The sequence below is a fragment of the Gadus macrocephalus genome, chromosome 23 (assembly GCF_031168955.1).
Source record: "Gadus macrocephalus chromosome 23, ASM3116895v1".
NCBI classification, from domain to species: domain Eukaryota; kingdom Metazoa; phylum Chordata; class Actinopteri; order Gadiformes; family Gadidae; genus Gadus; species Gadus macrocephalus.
In genome coordinates, this window is record NC_082404.1 from 6,848,266 (window position 1) to 6,865,365 (window position 17,100).

General features: G+C 46.3%; 1 protein-coding gene across 1 annotated transcript; it reads right to left on the reverse strand.

Moving 5' to 3' along the window:
- Positions 1-5,134: 5,134 nt before the first annotated feature.
- On the reverse strand, positions 5,135-12,355 carry nell3 (NELL (neural EGFL like) family member 3). Its single transcript, XM_060044960.1, has 5 exons — positions 12,119-12,355; positions 11,232-11,913; positions 9,119-9,687; positions 7,717-7,783; positions 5,135-7,540 (listed from the first exon to the last, which is right to left on the reverse strand). Exons 2-5 carry the CDS (start codon positions 11,887-11,889, stop codon positions 5,946-5,948), a joined length of 2,889 nt encoding a protein of 962 aa, XP_059900943.1. The 5' UTR covers positions 11,890-11,913; positions 12,119-12,355; the 3' UTR covers positions 5,135-5,945.
- Between the last annotated feature and the right edge of the window lie 4,745 nt (positions 12,356-17,100).

Consider the following 17,100-nt stretch of genomic DNA (forward strand, 5'->3'; position numbering starts at 1 on the left):
ATATGTTGCTTCATGGTTAAAAAGAGAAAACATCAGTTTTGCAGGTTTCCAAATCTAGCACTACTCTAAGGGCTGTTGCCCTTAGTTTGACCCAGAAGCCAGAAGTTCCTTTCGTGTTTAGTTTTCAATGATTTTCATCTCCTCCGGACCTCTGGCATTATGGATTCAGATTTGTGTGAATATAATCAAACAAAACTTCTTGAATAGCACGCAAAAATAAAATGTAAAATGAATAACTAGCAAACAAATTATTTGTGTTATTGTGTAAACTTGGTCTTTTTAATTTTTTGATAATGTCCTTTGTTTAGTTCCCTCTGCTTCTTTCTCACAGATTTCCCCCTCACTTTTGGCTGCTAGTTCTCTTGTTTGCACTGCCTGAATTTCTATTTGAAGTTCTGACACAAAACTCTTGTGTGGGTAGGCTTTTTTTTAGTATGGTAAATTTAAGGAATGTATACATGTTCTAAAAAATTTTCAATTTTTCTCCATCTCTTTAGTTTTCACCTACGTGCAAACATAAGATCATATTTTATTGATCCCTCTCTGCTAAATGCCCTTAATGTAAATGTAAATCCCAGAGTGGAATTGGGGTAACAATCGATCATCGGATTGTTATCATAAGTACTCTTTTGTATCGATGGGACATTATCACGAAGACTGCTGATGCACAAAGGCTTGGTCAGTAGACAGTTGTGACCTAGCAGATCTCTTGGAACCTGATGAGAGCGAGAGAGAGAGAGAGAGAGAGAGAGAGAGAGAGAGAGAGAGAGAGAGAGAGAGAGAGGGAGAGGGAGTGCTTGGGAGAGGGTGTGTGTGTGTGTTTGAGAGGGAGAGAAAGAAGGAGGAAGGAATAGAGCAACAGGGAAGAAGGGGGGAAAGAGAGGGAGAATACTTCACTGCTGCAAACCAGGGGGTACTTGAACTCCCCCAGTCCCTCAATGTCAACACACTTACAATGACCTAATTTCAAAGATGACATGAACTTCCCCCCCCCCCCCCCATACACACACATAAACACACACAGACTCAGTGTTCGGCTCTAGTAGTTTCGGCTCTAAGGATGTGGAGGAGCTGATGTCATTTCCAATCGATCTATGTGATTGTTCACTAGGCAAAAGCAAGGAGTGGGGAAAAAAAAGTTTACTTCATTTTCGCTTACTTACTTACTTATTCTGTAACCTGAGGCGAAGACAACTTTGACTTGTAGTCCAGCAGAGCAGAGCGCTAGGCGTTCAGCTTCATCTCTCCTTCGGTGGGAGGGAAGAAAGTTTTCACAAGCAGTTCGATGGAAGAAGTGCAGCTTGTGTTTGTGGCTAGTGACCTGTCAGCCTGTTCCTCCATGCATGGCTAGCTCCACTAATGAGCACACAGCAGAAAGTAGCAGACGGACTAGAAGGAAGGGACTGAGGTAGGACAGAATGTTGGGATGTGTGTGGAGAAAAGCTTAGCCCAGCAAGAAATTTGAACGGTAACTGCCAAAGAGGCTAACTGCGTTGTCTATTGCAATGTTAACTGCCATGCTAACTGCCAAACTGCTATGGCAACCACTACATTTTGATACTCAAAGCTTTACTGCAAACTAACTAATGATTGGCGATACTATCTGCTATTAAACTAGGATGCTTACAGCTTGAAAAAAATACAAACTTTAATCAAGAACTTATAATGAAAAGAACAGTTGCAGGACCAGTAGGTGGACGACGATTAGAAGTTGGAGCACTTAGGCTACAGGGTTGATTTCATGGCGGCGTCGCTAAGCTAAGAAGTGCTTGCTAGTGTGACACCAGCTCATTAGTCACCTACAGAAATGACAAAAGTGCTAAGTGCTTTTTACACAGTTGAGAGGATTAGCAAGCATTTAGGCTTCTGTCCACTCAGCTCGAAACACAAATGCCAAAGCTTTTAGCGAAAGCGCAACAGGGACGCACGGACACACGTCACACTTCCGCACACACACTGCGTAGACACACACGCACACACACACACACACATTTTGAGTACCACATTACGGCAACCACTCTGTGGACCCAGCCTGGTTTGGTTCCTAACCACAGCAATCAACTGAAACATAACGAATGCCAAAACAAAATGTGGCCCTGGGTCAAAAGTATCAATGGGTTTAATTTCCTGAGACATGAAATATCATCGATTCCAATAACATATAAATGTAACCATTTTTATGTCTGAGTGAACAAAGAGATAATGCCGAAAGATAATTTCGTTCTTTGGACTGAGGTTTTGCTGTGCCTATGTAATGTGTATTTTGTGATTGGTATGTGAAAGCCAACAAGGAAACATAGAAAGCAAATCCCTAATACCTTATATCGTAAAGACATTTGTTGAAAAGAACAGAATGTTTTTTTTTCTGTATCTTTTTTAGCAAATTCTCAGAAATGTTGATCCCTACTTCCAAGCACCAAAAATGTGCACAGATTTGATACCAAATAAGGACATTATTTTTTTGTGGACTTCATATTTCCCCAAAGAAAAATATTGTTCATCAGAAAGATTTATAGTGGAACACAGATATTGTTATTGAAAAATATTTTCGGTTGAATAATCTTCAAGTATCTGTCCTCGGCCGATGCTAACCAGGGTCCCTTGGGATTTCTTTGAACTTGAGGGAAAACAAGAAAGAATTGTGTTCAATTGGGTCTTCAACAGTTTTCATATGCATATTCGCTTCATTGTGCGAGACTAATCTTCACAGGCCTATGGCTATTTTTTTCCTGCCAACAATTCTAGAGTCATACATGAGCACATTGCCTAAACATCCTCCGGTGAACCAGAAAGCTTATCTTTACTGTAACATTCACTTTTGATTACAGCCTAGCGGTTTCTGAGTTGGCTCTGTTAAAGTCAACATCGAAGTTGACAAAGCCTAAGTTCAGGGTCTCTGTTACTCTGTTATGCCAGGCTACGCATAGTGACACAATGAGCCACCATTTGCATAAATCCTTCATCAACTCCGTTAAAGAATTGAACTTTCTCATCAAACGTGGTTGGAACATAATTCTAAGTGAATCTAAGATGTGTTGCCACTACTTATTGTCCTCATAACACTGGTTGGTTTACGTCTTCTCACGGGTGGTAGATAAACATTCAAACTGACTACAAAGGCCGTCAGCGAGCACAAGGCCAATAAAGTTTTTCCATATGCTCTGTGGTGGTGAATGATGCCTCTGTTCTGCTTCCGTCTTCGAGTCTTGGGAGAAATAGAAAAACAAATGGCAAATTGAGAAATAGTACTTTCCACAACGTGGCATCTCAAAACTGCTAGCCCATATATTTGATGAAATTATTAACTTTCTAACTTTGTGTATTTGTTACATACCCTGCTAGAACATTCTGGCTCTGGATATGTTTTGAATTTAATTATATTGAAGACTTACAAAGAAAACTTTTTTTCTCTTTGTACTCAGTTTTCTTTCTTTCTTCTTTGTCTTTGAACTATGAAATGATTATTTTCTCAAGGTAATTACCAAAAAATAGTTTTCTGAAGTTGGATCAAATAGGCAGGTATTTCCAGTATTCAAATCCTTTCTTTATTCTTGCCCCTTTCCAAACTTATTACAGCACATCTCAGTCACCATGTCTCTCTGTCTCTCTGTCTCTCTGTCTCGCTTCCTCCATCTTCTTTGATTTTTCGCTCTGCTTCTTGCACGCTGGCATAGACTCTGATTGGAGCTGCGGGATCAGACATCTGGAAGCATGCTGTTGCACCTGTTTTTAATCCCGACTACAGACAGAAATACTTGATTCCATCTCGAAATATCCCTCTCTCACCTCCTCTCCTCTCATCTTCTCTCCTCTCATCTCCTTTCCTCTCCTCTTCTCTCCTCTTCCTAATCTCTCCTCTCATCTCCTTTCTTCTCTTTCCTCTCCTGTCATCTGCTTTCCTCTACTTTCCTTTCCTCTTCTCTCCTCTTCTCTAGTTTCTCATGTGATCTACTGTCCTCTCCTCTCCTCTCCCCTCTCTCCTCCTCTTCTCTCCTCTCATCTCCTCTTCCTCTTCCTTTTCTCTCCTCTCTTCTCCCCTCATCTCCTCTCTCCTTCCTCCGCTTCTTAAGATCCATTCCCTCAGCTGTCACAAAGTGCCGAGGAGCAAGCGTGCTCTGGGCAACATCGGCGAGATACATTCGAAAAGATAATTGAAACCAAGAGAGAAACGTTGTGCAGTCCTGACGTTCTCCCAGGTACAACGCCTCCAGACCTGGATCCCTGCCCAGCGCTCAGGTCGCTGAAAATAGTTTCAATGTGTTTGGGATTTAATGAATTGTTGAGCCATTACCCTCCTGCCTGAGCCTGGTGGAAAATACGACCTGTTTGACATGGAATGACTGCTGTGCAGAGAGCATTAAGCGAGTCCTTGGGGTTTGACAGCACAGGGGAGTAGGGCCTATAGTTAAGTAGCCGCGGCTCTGGGAGCGCAGACGGACTGCAGCGCCGGAGTCTGGGCGGATGTCGGCGGAGAATTGTCGGAGGAAATGTAAACGTATGGTCTGATAAGTGCCAGATGATGAGTCATATGTCGTGCCTTCAACAAAGACAGATGCAGATCACTATTTGTTTCACCAGAGTGAACCATTGTGCTTTGAGACGAAAGACCAATCCCTTCGTCTGTCCATCTTCCATCCATCGTTTCCTTCAGCCGACAGTCAATCAACTGTCTGCCATCCATCCAACCATCTATCTATGAACTAGCTATCTCTTTCTGATGTCTTTTGGCTTTGTCCACTAAGATGTACCCACTGAATGTGAACCCTTTTACATTCAAGAGTTGGACACTTTACCAGCTAAACAAATGCAATCAACATTTTTTGTCAATGATAATATTAATTTACAATACACACATTGTTATACGGGAATTAAAGCAATCTCCAAGCTCCCAAAAGCAAAACAAAAAGCAATACATATGACAGGCTGATGAAGGTTGACAAAATATAGCCGACCACTTCCCAGCCGAGACCCTGAAACGCTTCATTATCTCTAATTCTCTGGCCGACAGGACAAACACACACACACTCAGTGTGTGGGTGTGTTAATGAGGACATGCTTGGCCAGTCTTTCTGATGGCTAACAGCCTAGCGTTTGTGAATGTAGACAACAACCAAAAAGCCCTTTTGAAATTCCATCAGTGTATTATTGAATGTTCTGCACTTTATTGTGTCCTCCAGTATACAATATGATGTATTAAATGTATGTGTGTTGGAGAAAACTTACATCATGTTTGGTGAAGACAAGCAACATATCATGATATTTTAGGAAAAGCCCTTTACTCAAAATGTCAAATAAGTTAGAAAAATAACAAACAAGTTATTAAGCAGAAATCCAATGGAATCCTGCTCTACTACATAATCTCTGTCTATAACAGTTCTATGTAAGATTTTATTGGAAGCTCTGTAAGGCTTAATAACATAAGTATTCAATACATGTTTATTTAAAGTATGTGCAGGCATAGAAATATGTTATATCAGATGTAATGAATCATACATGCAGGAAAAGACACATGTACATACACTCAAAAACACACACACACACACACACACACACACACACACACACACACACACACACACACACACACACACACACACACACACACACACACACAGTTTGCAACATACTTAACGTCGGATTGGTCACTTCTCAACCAGCCAAAGTACTTTCTAGCAAGGAAGTACTTCCTGATTATATATATATATATATATATATATATATATATATATATATATATATATGCATATATATGCTACACAAAATAATAGATAAAATCACAAAACACTGATAGATCATATTTATGCAAAATAATTTCTGAGGAATAGAAACAGCTGCTTGACTTTGGTATTTTTTGAATCTGCTCTGCAAATCAAGACCAAATCCATGCATGATCCTTCATCCAGGTTCAGGGAAAGACATCCATATTTTGGATCACTGATCACAGATCACAGGGTGACCCAGAGAATGGAAATGTTTGTCCCTCCCTGGTTAGTGATCTGGTTCACGCGCCCGCGGACGCAGTCCAAGGTGACGTAGATGGCTGTGCCGTTCTGGACCTCGAAAGAGGCCCTCAGCCCTAAGCTGGCCCACTCGCTCCCTTCAGGCATGTGTCCGGACACCTGCTGGGCCACAGGACCCGCCTTGGCCTGACTGCTACCTCCACCTCCACTCCCACCACCGCCCACCCGGTGCAGAGAGAGCTTGACCACGTTACAGGAGTGGATGAGCTTCAGGTTGAGCGCCACGTTGACCGTGCCTTGCTCGCGGAACACAAAGTTCTTCCGGGCGTTGGGTTCCCCGGCGGTGGACAGGTGGATCTGCCGGCTGTCGGGGCTGACCTGCTGGAAGAAGAGCGGTTTGTTCCGCACGGCGCCGGAAGGCAGGCCCGTCGGGGACACGGTGGCGGTGAGCGCCGACGACACGGCAGCCGGGATCCACACCAGGCTCAGCACGCTGATGCCGCTGCTGTCGCCAAAGTAGCGCACGTTGCACTGCGCCGGCGTGCTCACCTCGAAGGTCAACGTGTCCTCGGCGTCCACGCGCACCGCGCCCGACAGCGTGACGGACGTGTCGCGGTAGTTGACGCCCGCCTTGAACGCCCGCATCACCTCCTGGGCGCTGCCGTTGTGGTTGGTGTAGGCCACCACGGAGAAGCCCTCGCGGACGCACGTGTGGCCCACGGCGTACAGCGCCTGCTGCAGGACGAATTTGACCACGCCGCTCTCCGTGAAGCGCACGCCCCGGCTGTCGTGGGTCAGGCCCACCATGTAGGCGTCCGAGACGGACACGGTGCGGAACGTCGGCCGGTAGCTGGTCTGGTAGTGTGCCGACACGGTGGTCTGCGCCGTCATGGCCACGGAGCCGGTGTCGTGCGACAGCCAAAAGAGGCTGAAGGGGTGTCCGTGGAGGTCGTAGGCGTGCAGGTCCTTGGTCTGGTTGCAGTGCTGGTTGGGGCTCTTCAGCACCAGGCTCAGGGTGTGGTTGGGCTCCACCTCCAACGCGCCGCTCACGCTCACGCTCTGGAAGTACTTCCCGTCGGGCTGCTCGATGCGTACGCCGCTCAGGTCCCACCGGCCGCTCTCCTCCTCCTGGCTGCCGTTGAGCCGCATGCCGAGCTGCAGGAAGTTGCGGCAGCTGTGCTTCAGGGCAAAGTTGTGGTCCAGCCATAGGAGGCCGTGCTGTTGCAATCTGAGCCGGCCACCCTGCATGGAGAGCAGCCCGCCGGGGTCTCCGCTGCCGAGGATGTTGAGCTGCAGGCCCGGGAAGATGGAGCCAAAGTAGGAGGAGGAGCGGGAGAAGGACCTGGCTGGGGGAACCTGGACGTTGCCCCCCCAGGCCTGGGACAGACGGACCGGCTCGGTGGACAGCAGGGGCCCCGTGCAGACGGTATCACTGACGGCGGTGCAGGGCGCCGAAGCCTGCTGCCCGTCACAGTCGAAGCAGGCCTGGCACTCCTGGAGCTCCTGGTTGTAGAAGTATTCAAGGCCACACACGCCCGTCTCCGCCTCGCGCTCGGAGATACCCAGGCACCGGAAGCCTCCTGTTGGGAGACATACAGACGTACAGCATGGAACCTCAATGAATTCATTTGGAGAAAAGCAGTTTGTCTTAACATTCAAACTGTATACAATTCCACACATTTGGGAGAAAACGACTTTGTATTAATGTTCACTTTTGTTTCAATGTTGTTAAAACCTGTGACAATTGTAAACTGACCTGGGGTGTTGAGACACTTCACCCGCTCCCCACAGATGCTTGGTAACTCCAGGCATTCATCTCGGTCCTGTAATTTATGGATGGTACAGATTAAGGCTGGGACAACGCGTCGACATAATCGATGACGTAGACATAATCGATGACGTCGACTCATAAATTACGTTGACGCGAAAAATGTGCGTCGATTCGAAAAACCTCAAACAAAGATGACGGCGCCGGAGTGTAGTAGCAACGCGAGTGGCTCCTGAGACTTTTAATAAGTGCAAGGCGCCACGCACTCGTTCCTCTAAAGTATGGGAGTTCTTTAATTTAAAAGGAAACGATTCCGTGATATGTCGTCTTTGCAAAATGGAGATGGAAGGAAGGCCTTTGTGTTTTCAAGGCCTCAAGGCTTCAAGGTTTTATTGAATGCTACCTCTGACTTCTAAGAATGCATTCTTTTGCACTTTTATTTTGGAGTTTTAAGTTAATAAACATGTATTGCAATTTTAAGGAATTTATGTTTTTTGCATTCAGATATGTAAATCAACATGCATAAATTGCTATTAGTCAATTAATGGGGAGATAATTGATAATCAAATCGAATCGAAATCGAATCGGACTGAAAAAATTAATCGTTAGATTAATCGATGCATAGAAAAAATTATCGCTAGATTAATCGTTTAAAAAAATAATAGTTTATCCCAGCACTAGTACAGATATTTTATGATGTTGACTGATTGTCCTTCTCTGTGAGACCAAAAGTCTGTTTCCCATCGAGGGTTACAGAACCAAGAGTTCAAAGGTCACAGAACGACCCAACATGAGTTCAACTTTTAATGGCAGGCTTGGGTTGCAATACTGTGCAATAGTTTTGCAACGCTTTTGGTCCTGTGACCCCATTTTTGGATCTGACCCAAACTTTACTTCCCCCACATTGTTTTAACTCTCAACAACATTGCACCACAATAAGTAGTAGAAGGTCCCTTGTGTGTACAAATACCTTTGCAGTCCATCTGTTGATATGAAGCCTTTACAGGGCCTCTCAAGACATTTTACCTAAAAAATGTATCCATTTAAGTTTACGTAATACGTCAGCAATCTCCCAATCTCCAATATATTCAATTAAATTGGGGTCCCGACCCCGAGATTGGGAAACACTGCATAATTGTTTCACAATTCTTTAAGGACTTTCACCATCAACACCACAACCTCATCATATTAAGCCCAGCACACAGAGCACGAATTTCACCTCATATTTGTAGCGTAACCCAAAAAAGAAACCGAAGCAAGGTGTGCTAATGAAGCAAAGCACATGGACGGCAAATGTTTCGGGCTTCTATTTTGGACGCTTCAATTCCAAAACATTATCCGTCCGACGCAGCCCTGTTATGTTGGACCTCTAGCAAGGGTAGGTTGTTACCTGGCACATGCGGTCAGTGTTGGGTGAACACTGGGAGATGAGGAAAAAGCCCGGTGGACACATGGTGCACCTCTCACAGCGGGGGGGCTCCTTCTGGAAGTCACAGAACTCCTCGCCGCTGCAGGACGTCGTGCAGCCAAACAGCGGCTGGGGGAAGTGGGCCTCGCCCAGGACGTCCATCACTTCCACCACCTTGGAGTCCGCGTCCATCTTGTGCACGGCGTAGGACTTCTGCAGCTGGCTGCGCGCCTGGCTCTGCAGCCCTGCTAGGTGGCTCTGGAAGTAGCTCTGCAGCTCCCCCTGCAGGCCCTGGAAGGACACCTGCTTGACGGTGTCGGAGAGCATGCCGTACTGGGCCTTCACCGTGTCCATCTGCTCGTACATGCGCCGCTGCTCGGCCAGGATGTCCCGCTGCTGGGAGAGCAGCGCCTCCTGCTGGTCCACCAGCTTCTGCTGCAGGTCCCTGATCACCACCTGCTGCGCTCGCAGGGCCTCCACCAGACTCTCCTGACCCTTGGACAGCTGCAGGTGGAGGATGAGGGCATCTTCGGATGGAACCTCGTTCTCCCCTGGAGGGCAGTGGATGGAAGGGGTTGAGGCAGTGAGTTTTTTGGCCCCCATTTTTACATCTGAAAGTTTCAAATTCGAGGGTGTCCATTGATCCAAGCAGAAAGGTTCTGGGTTGAATCCCGATGTATAGCCCTAATGAAGGTATCCCTGGGCAAGACACCCTAATCCCTACCTTAGTGACCTGTCGCTGTGTTGTCTAACCCCTGCCTGCTCCTTGATGACCTGTCTCTGTACTGTCTAACCCCTGCCTGCTCCTTGATGACCTGTCTCTGTACTGTCTAACCCCTGCCTGCTCCGTAATGAAGGTACGAAGGTATTGGGCAAGACATTAGGGACCTATCTCTGTGTTCACCTAGAGTCTGCACAGCCATCCAGTCCCTTCCGCCCACCATTGTATGTTGTACGTCCTGGCACTTAATGTACGTGATTGTTAGCACTTGCACTTGGTTCTATGAACATCTCTACTGTACCGAAAGCGATACATTGTTTCACTTCTTATGACAAATGTACTCGCTTTGGGTAAAAGCGTCTGCTTAATGCCTTAAGTGTAAAAGGTTAATGTACTGAAATTCTGTACTGCCTAACCAACCTGATCCTTAATGGCCTATCTCTGTACTTTCCTACCCCTACCTGCTCCTAAATCTCCTGTCTCTGTACTGTCCAAACCCCTACATGCTCCATAATGACCTGTATCTGAATCCACCGTTGATTTGAATACATGAATCTGCTAAAAGCTAATTTGTTTTTTATTAAGGTTCAAACATAGTTTAAGGAACCCACAGCTGGATTCCTACAGAGACCCGGTTGGCTTCACTTAAAACAGAAAGCATTTGGTGCATGTAAGGAGATGAAAATCTGCTGCCTCATCATCATCGTTTATATATTTAAAACCCACAGGACACACAGGATGAATAAGATGATGCATTCAAGTACAACCACAATTCCCTCTAGAAGGACTGGAACAAGAAACATGCAAACATCTTTTTAACGGTCCTTGTTTTGAATTTCGAGTATTTAGTTTCTCTGAAGCGGGATGTGATCACAAACCATAAGTTCCTTTTGTGCTGAAAAGCATCATTACAGGATACTTTGTACTACTCCACTAACAAGGGAGCCTTTTTACTGAGCTTCGGTACATTTGTATACTTGCTTTGTCAGTAAAAAAATTATCTTTATCAAATTTTGAGGTTACTTACATCCACAATACATAAAAAAGGGGCGTACACATGTGCCATTTTGAATAGCATTTAAGTTAAAATGGAATAGATTTACTGCTACCAAAGCATACCGGCATTATTATTATTATTAGTATTGCTATTATTGGTTATATTATTAGTGATATTAAGATTAATAGAAGTAATAATATTATTGGTGTTATTATTATTAGGCCTACTAATAGTAGTATTAGTTGGTATTAGCATTGTTAGAATTGGTATTAGTTAATAGCAGTTTTCATTTGAGTAGGCTATTATGCCTATAATTTGTGTTATTAATAGTATATGTATTGGTATGATTAGGCTATACATATTAACATTAGTTTCACCTGGTTTGATGTCACATGTGAGCTGGACTCCCAGTGGGGCACCCCCAAGCTCTGAGGAAGGATATCCAAACTCGGGCATCTCTCCCATGAACTGCGCGGCTCTGTCTCTCAGGTGGACCGGCTGGCCCTCCTCGGAGCCGGCCTGGCACGCGTCCCCAACGCAGGGCTTGGGTCGCGGCTGGAGGCGGATCCGGAGCGGCAGTTTGCACTCAATCCCCCGACAGTCCCGCGTCTCGTTCACAGTGTAAAGGTGTCCTTGTGGAGGAGCAGGAGGAAGAGGACCGCAGTTCCCATCGTGGCACCCCGACGGGAACGCTTCCGCCCCCGCTCTAGTCCGCGCGCTCCCGCCGTCCCGTCCACGAGGGGGCTGTATAACCGCGAAACCCTCCGCCACAGCGGCTCTGGGGGAGCTCACGAAGGCGTGCTGCGAACTGGCGACTGCGTGTGCTGCCGCGCGTCCCGTGTTTGCGGGGTTGTAGTGTACATGCCTCCGGGGTCTGGAGGAGCGACCCCCGGGGCAATGCTCCCCGACGCACGGCCTCGGGTCGCCGGTTTCGCCGCCGTGGCACTGCGTCCCTTGGCACGGCTCTGCGGCACCGCGCACCATCAGGGGTGAGCAGTATAACGCCAGCATCACCGATAGTCTGGACAATTCCATTCTTCCCTCCTTCCTCGGTTCTCCCTGAAGTAAAAGAGTTATATACACATTGAAGTGTACATTTATCTGGGGTAGCAATAGGTTTAATATTTCCATATAACAACAAAAACAAAACAACAATAAACGTGGACGAACAGTTACTACGTTCAGTCTATGTCTCCAACAACCACATCATCCGCCACTTCATCTGAAGAAAAGTATTCAAAGTTATTGATCGATGTTTATTTACCTTCCAGCAGAATTCAGAGCGCGCGTCCTTTCTGAGCGTCAGCGAGGAATAAAATCCAAAACATCACTCCCTGCGTCCTGTGCGTCTCAGCCGCTCTGAGAGCTTCACCAGAATGTCAGGATTCGGCATTCCAAAGACTTAATTAGTATCAGGTTTCCCCGGCCACGAATTAACCCTTCACCCTCTGAGCATTCCCAACCCCCCCCCCCCCTCTCTCTCCCTGTCTAGGTCTTTCTCCCAACCTCTCTCTCTGTCTCTCTCTGTCTCCCTCTCTCTCTGTCTCCCTCTGTCTGCCTGTCTCCTTCTGTCTCTTGCTCTCTTCCCCCTTTCTCTTTTTTCATTAAATTAATCAATTGCTCCTGTCTAGCTCCCGAGCCATTTACACTGTGCCGGGGTTAGGGGTTTGGTTCCCTGTGTTGCTTAACTGGTAGAGCAAAGCATCAACACCGCCAGGGTTAGGAGTTCGACTCCCACTGGGGGGGCAGAAATGCTTAGAATGTATGCAGTCATAAATTGTAGGAAAATTTGGCTGAAAGCATTCACAAAATTAATTATCTTATGGTTATTTTTATTGTTATTTATTTTTTATGGCAAAAAGTATATTTATACATTTGTAATAGTAATTAAATGCCAACAAAGGGGATAATGTTTTGGTACATGCCTAATATCCATTTTAATTTTTTCCCAAGTGGAATTCTATTTATCGAACATACAGAGTGACAAAGTTCAAAACCGAGAGACTATGACATCTTTAATGGCTTGACATCTTGTTCCTGTATTGCTTGTTGCCATGTGTCTGAGGACCTGCTGTCACCGGTGATTCTGAAGACATCTCTGCTCTTTGTCAGAGGAGCGTGTCCTGAAAGGACATACAGCTAGACGTACTCTATAGCAGTGTCTTGTTCTTCTGGCTCTTCCCAAACCACAGCAGACCCCATCTCTTACCGAGGTATCCACCGGCATCCAATAAAAACCTGTTTGTTGAAGAGAAGCCGTTGGAACTATCAGGGATGGTGTCCACCAGCTGAACAAAATTCTGTTGAAGACAGCCAAAGGCAGACAAAGACCATCAAAGGCCGACAAAGAGGACACTTTTGTTGACAGAGAACCGGTGGAAATCAGCATTAGACAATTTCCACACATTCTCTTCCGTCAAAGCCTCGTCTTTGTCGGTAAGGTTCGAACTCTTTACCCTTCTTGTCGAGAACATTTGGTTACTTTCAAGACATAACAAATCGGGAAATCGTGGGAGAACGGTTCCAATTCCATTGTCAGGAAGGATGACGATTATTTACTTTTTTGAAACCCTTCTCCCACTTATATCTTGTCGTGTCTTTAATACAACCAAACGTTCCGGATGAGAAGGTCTGAACCAGAGCGAGTGGTTTGGATTAAACAAGGGATGCCAGAGGGTATTTAAGTTGATGTCTTGGCAACAGCATTGTGTTGTGACTGTTTCAACGCGGGCCAAGTGTTTTCAGACTCAGTGTAATTAAACAAAGTAATTCCATTACCTTGTCGTAATTTCTAAAAACAAAAAGATGGAAGTGGAAAACTTCAGATTGATTTCCAGTAAATTTCTGTCTTTCATGTTCACCCTTCGACATTCATCCTCTCTTCTCAACATGTTTTGGGTACTGCCTTTAGTACTGACCTTAATGGTAACAAAATGCAGCTTAAAATACCAAACAATGACACACAGACATATATTGCAATACTTAGGGGCCACTCACACTAGGGCCGCGGCACCGTGCCCGAGCTCATTTGCATACTAAAGTCTACAACGTTTGGCTAGTGTGACCACGCCATCCGTATTCCAGCACGGAACAGCCCCTTGGCCACGGCACACTTGGGAGAGGTGTGCCGTGGCCAAAGTACAGATGCTAATGAGATGACACGCGCGTCTACGCAACGTGAGCTGGATGACGTAGTCCTTGCGCGACCCTTCTTTCTTTATTGGTCCATGCCCTTCTTCCCCAAAACAATCATTTTAAACAATGGCGGCAAGTGGTTCATGAGTGGGTTTACGTTGGTGCGATTGTGAAGTCAAGTGTTTACTTGAAATTTGGGCCGACGACAGCATTCACGTTGTTGTCCTCCATTGTTGTTATGGTGGCGAGGACACTTGGTGATGACGTATTTATCGTATTATGACGTGATGACGTATGTATGAAGGAGCAATCGTGCCCAGGCCACGGCCTTTGGGAGCAGTGTGACCACGGGCCAGCGGGGGGAGTGGGGAGGGGGGGAATCGTGCTGAATCTTCCTGCAGAACAGAACAGGCAAACAGCCCTAGTGTGAGTGGCCCCTTAGGAGTCTGTTTACAAGTACCCCTAAGGAAAAGACAGCTGCAGAGTAGTTGCTTCTGCTACTCCTGGTTTCCTCATTATCACCTCCTCCATAACCTCTTTGGTGTTGAAGGTGGGGTTAAAAGAGCAGAGCAACCGTGATTTACAGCAACAACAACACAGTACAAACTAATGGATCCGTAGGAGGCTAGAGAAAGAGACCCCAGAGAGACGAGACCGATGGACTCTGGAGACTAGAGACACTAGAGGGATAATTAGAGACCCCAGAAAGACGCAACCGAAGGACTCTGGAGACTAGAGGGATAGAGAACCCAAAGAGATGAGAGAGAAACTAGAGAGAGACTACAGAATAGAGAAAGACTAGAGAGACTAGAGAGAGACCAGAGATACACTAGACTAGAAGGAATGACCCCAGACAGACTAGAGAGAGACTTGAAAGAGACTAGAGGGACAGACCCCAGACAGACTAGAGAGAGAAGAGAGAGAACCTAGACTAGAGGGACAGACCCCAGACAGACTAGAGAGAGAACCTAGACTAGAGGGACAGACCCCAGACAGACTAGAGAGAGACAAGAAAGGAGACAGACCCCAAACAGACTGGAGAGAGACTAGAGGGACAGACCCCAGACAGACTAGAGAGAGACTAGAAATAGATTAGAGGGACAGACCCCAGACAGACGAGAGAGAGAGACAAGAAAGGAGACAGACCCCAGACAGAATAGAGAGACTAGATGGACAGATCCCAGACTGACCAGAGAGAGAGACTAGACTAGAGGAACAGACCCCAGACAGACTAGAGAGAACTTGAGAGAGACTGGAGAGAGTAGAAAGGTGACAGACCCCAGACAGACTAGAGAGAGACTAGAAAGGAGACAGACCCCAGACAGACTAGAGAGAGACTAGTGACTAGAAAGAAGACAGACCCCAGAAAGACTAGAGAGAGACGAAAGAGAGACTAGAGAGAGTAGAAAGGAGACATACTCCAGACAGTCTAGAGAGAGACTAGAAAGAAGACAGACCCCGAATAGACTAGAGAGAGACTAGAAAGGAGACAGACCCCAGACAGACTAGAGAGAGACTAGAGGGAAAGACCCCAGACAAACTAGAGAGAGACTAGAGAGAGAGACTAAGGAGAGACTAGAGAGAGTAGAAAAGAGACAGACCCCAGACAGACTAGAGAGTAACTAAAGTGAGACCAGAGGGACAGACCCCACATCAGACTAGAGAGAGACAAGAGAGCGACTAGAGGGACGGACCCCAGACAGACTAGGGCTTTGCCAGGGACCCCTGTGGTTCCAGATCTTCACACCTCCACATCTGGTCCACTGGTATGTTCTTGTACATGCCCTGACATCTACACATCAAACACATACACACTACACACACATGTAGAGACCACACACAAACGCACATCTACACACACACACACACAAGCACACACGTACACATTTATACACCTTAAGATGATGTCATGGACAGACATTCAAACCAAACCATCTCCAGCTTGACTGACTGTTGATAACTAGTGGCTGTAGAGCAAATTGAGTCAGCTCGACGATGTACGATTAACAGTAATGTCTACACCACAGTGCATTCTGTTTGGGGACGCTAAATGTGTTAGCATGTGTTAGCGTTTAGCAGTGGCTGGTGAGTTTCCAGGGTAACAGTGGGACGTGGCTCCCCCATCCCGTCACCCTCCCTGGGAAAGGAAGCCAAGCGGGGCCTCTGTTTATTTAATACATCATCCCCCATGAAAGGCTCCTGGACCCGCTCAAGGCTCTTGGGTTTCCTCCCAAGGGCCCGATGGGGGCCTGACGGGGGTCTGATGGGGGCCCAGCACTGGACCCTGTGATGACAGCCTCCAGCCGTGAACAGGGTGGTCCGTCCGGCCCCCAGACGGGCAGGTCCTGGTGTGTTGGGGGCTTGAGGGTTGGGGTTGGGGGGTGGGGGGAACCAGACAGTGTTAGCAACACAGGGCTATTAATAGATGGAAAATATACATTGGCACGAAGGACCTGACTACAAATATTCAGTTGAGGCTTTTATCAAGCTAGAGGATAAAGTGCTAGACTATAGGCTTGGGTTATGCTGCTCTAGGCCAGTGCTTAGCAAGAGGCATACTGTATATAGAGGCTAAAGTGCTAGACTATTTGCTTGGGTTATGATGCTAGAGGCTTTAGTATATTGTTTGTTGCTATTCTTCATTTGTTACTGAAGTAATGGTGAAAGAAAATCCTGAGGTGAACATAACAGGTCCAGACACAATGACCACACTTTTCATTGGATACAGAAACAGCAGTGCAGACTATGTGCCAAAGAAGACGTTGGTTCTGAATAAAGTAATTTATTCCTGTCACGTGACCACTGAACCAAAACAATAATAGTGATGTACCCAGAAGGCCATTCATGCACGGGTAATGGTTCCAAGGGAAAATGAGTCATGACGGGAATGGACAAATGTTCTTGCTCCACATTTAACAATGTTGTCAAGTGCTGTTTGCTTGTGCAGGCGTTTATCAACTACTGTCTCAGAGGGCTCGCAAGCCGGCAGTAGGCCATGCCCCTCACTACTGACATGAAACCGCTGGCTGAATGCAGTTTTCTCCAGTCGGGGGTCAGCGCATGGACAAATAAATAGAAGAATCCCTTTTTTTATCCTATGTCTATGTACCC

What these genes read in the sequence shown, in the direction of transcription:
- nell3 (XM_060044960.1), bottom strand. Translation starts at nt 11,889, where the DNA reads ATGGAATTGTCCAGACTATCGGTGATGCTGGCGTTATACTGCTCACCC. An exon ending in ACACTGACCGCATGTGCCAG is followed by an intron (nt 7,784 to 9,118) that starts GTAACAACCTAC and finishes CATAAATTACAG; the next exon opens with GACCGAGATGAATGCCTGGA. An exon ending in GAAGTGTCTCAACACCCCAG is followed by an intron (nt 7,541 to 7,716) that starts GTCAGTTTACAA and finishes GTCTCCCAACAG; the next exon opens with GAGGCTTCCGGTGCCTGGGT.